This window comes from Alosa alosa, chromosome 19 (genome assembly GCF_017589495.1).
Source record: "Alosa alosa isolate M-15738 ecotype Scorff River chromosome 19, AALO_Geno_1.1, whole genome shotgun sequence".
Lineage (NCBI taxonomy): Eukaryota > Metazoa > Chordata > Actinopteri > Clupeiformes > Clupeidae > Alosa > Alosa alosa.
The window spans coordinates 1,351,288-1,353,787 of NC_063207.1; the positions used below are offsets into that span (position 1 = coordinate 1,351,288).

Here is a 2,500-nt window from a genome sequence, read left to right on the forward strand (position 1 = left end):
TGGCGAGACTGCCACCTAGCGAGACCTGGCGAGACTGCCACCTAGTGATAAATCCACGAAAATGGCCTGGTTTTGACCTGACATGCACGTGTCACTGATTCAACCCAAAGCGGCAACCATCAAAAGCAAAGTTTTAAGGTTAAATGTCCAGATAAAATGTCCAGATTTTTCATGAGTTTTCAATCGTCATATATTTCATTTCCATTCATCACAGAGTTCCCAAAATCACATATAAGGTGTGTTAGAGTCTAGTTTTGTAATAAAAAAAAAAAAGCTAAAAACGTAATATTACGTTTTTGGCACTCAACACATGGGAAGGAAAAATGTAATATAATGCTAGGGTAATCATGTTAGTTGCTATGGTGGTTGTTAGGGTCACATTATAAAGTTGGTTGCTAGGTTGTTGCTAGGGTAATTAAGATGGTTGCTAGGGCATTGCTAGGGTAATTAGGATGATTGCTAGGGTACATATGGTGGTTGCTATGCAAAATAATGTGGTTGCATTGGTTGTTGCTAGGGTAATCATGTTGGTTGCTATGGTGGTTGCTAGGTTGACAATATAGAGGTACACACATACATTTTATGAGCGAGCTCAATTTGAGCACAGAAAAAAAATTGAGCGAGCACACAATTATATTTTGAGGAAAAATGAAACTCGAGCACAAAAAAACTTGGTGTTAAGCAAACAGGAATCTATGTTGTGCTCCACAAATGTCTTTGCCTGGTTGCTAATATCAATATGTATGTGCAACATCAGCCCCCTTTCTTTCAGTTTCACTGTACGTGCTCACATAAACTTTTTTGTGGACTTCAGCAGCCAATGAGAATTGGGCTTCAGCAGCCAATGAGCATTTAATCTCCCCTGAATTTTCTGATTGGTTGACAATTGTGGAACAAACGTAACGCTGTCGACAGTTTTGAGGGAGCACACAGATGAAGTTGAGCGAGCGCGACAAAGATCTCCTGAGCGAGCGGAGGAGCAGTTTATGTGAGCACGTACACGAAACTGGTTGCTAGGGTTAAAGGCAAACTGTGTGTATAAAGGTCATGTACATGGTCTACTGTGGATCTACAAAGATCTGCTTGCAAAGGTGAGAAACAGCACCTCTACACACGGAACTGGGCTTCACTCCAGGACTCCTATTAGACAGCCCAGCCCAGCCCAGCCCAGCCCAGGTCCTATTAGACAGCCCAGCCCAGCCCAGCCCAGCCCAGCCCAGCCCAGCTCCTATTAGACAGCCCAGCCCAGCCCAGCCCAGCCCAGCTCCTATTAGACAGCCCAGCCCAGCCCAGGTCCTATTAGACAGCCCAGCCCAGCTCCTATTAGACAGCCCAGCCCAGCCCAGGTCCTATTAGACAGCCCAGCCCAGCCCAGCCCAGACCAGCTCCTATTAGACAGCCCAGCCCAGCCCAGCTCCTATTAGACAGCCCAGCCCAGCTCCTATTAGACAGCCCAGCCCAGCCCAGCCCAGCCCAGCTCCTATTAGACAGCCCAGCCCAGCCCAGCCCAGCCCAGGTCCTATTAGACAGCCCAGCCCAGCTCCTATTAGACAGCCCAGCCCAGCCCAGCCCAGCCCAGCTCCTATTAGACAGCCCAGCCCAGCCCAGGTCCTATTAGACAGCCCAGCCCAGGTCCTATTAGACAGCCCAGCCCAGGTCCTATTAGACAGCTGCCAGATGGCTTAGAACTCTGCCAGGTGCAAGCAATCAAACCTCTCAGATGTCATAATGGGATGTCACCATTACAAGACACCGCCATTAATTTCAATGGGGCCACAAAACGACGAAAAACGGAAATAATGCAAAAACGACATTTACAACCAAGATACGCCAGTTTGGGCCTGAATTTACCGCGTCGATAGCTCAAGCACTCCGCAAGCCTACTAATAATGTGACTAATAATGTGACATATTTTATATTTTATTACCATTAGTCAGTGTGTCTTGGCCTTTTGGTTTGACCTTTGGTGTGTCTGTGTGTGTGTGTGTGTGTGTGTGTGTGTGTGTGTGTGTGTGTGTGTGTGAGATATAAAAACTCACCTGAACAGACAGAGGATAGCACTGCCGGTCGTCAGGGCAACCAGAGAGAGACTGTGACCCAGTGTGTAGAGAATCCTCACTACCATGTAGAACACCAACTACAACACACACACACACACACCAGGAGAAACACCAGGTACAACACACACACACACACACACACACACACACCATGAGGAGAAACACCAGCTACAACACACACACACCATGAGGAGAAACACCAACTACAACACACACACACACACACACACACACACCTTATGCTGCGGGGCCTCTGCTCCACACACACTGGTGATGTTGGGGAAGACGTCAGACCAGCCCTCAGCTGTGCAGTTCCTACTGATGAAACCTGCAGGGGGCACACACACACATCTCTAATACACACACACACACACACACACAAACACACACACACATCTAATACACACACATCTAATACACACACACACACACACATCTAA

At 47.6% G+C, this 2,500-nt stretch overlaps 1 protein-coding gene across 1 annotated transcript in view; it reads right to left on the reverse strand.

Moving 5' to 3' along the window:
• The window catches only part of LOC125284313 (vasoactive intestinal polypeptide receptor 2-like), a 27,195-nt gene that overhangs the window by 17,128 nt on the left and 7,567 nt on the right, over positions 1 to 2,500 (reverse strand). The window contains exons 4-5 of the mRNA XM_048228221.1: positions 2,297 to 2,388; positions 2,040 to 2,137 (exon numbers count right to left, since the gene is read on the reverse strand). Coding sequence (XP_048084178.1) covers positions 2,040 to 2,137; positions 2,297 to 2,388 — 190 coding nt within the window. The remainder of the gene's footprint in view (positions 1 to 2,039; positions 2,138 to 2,296; positions 2,389 to 2,500) is intronic.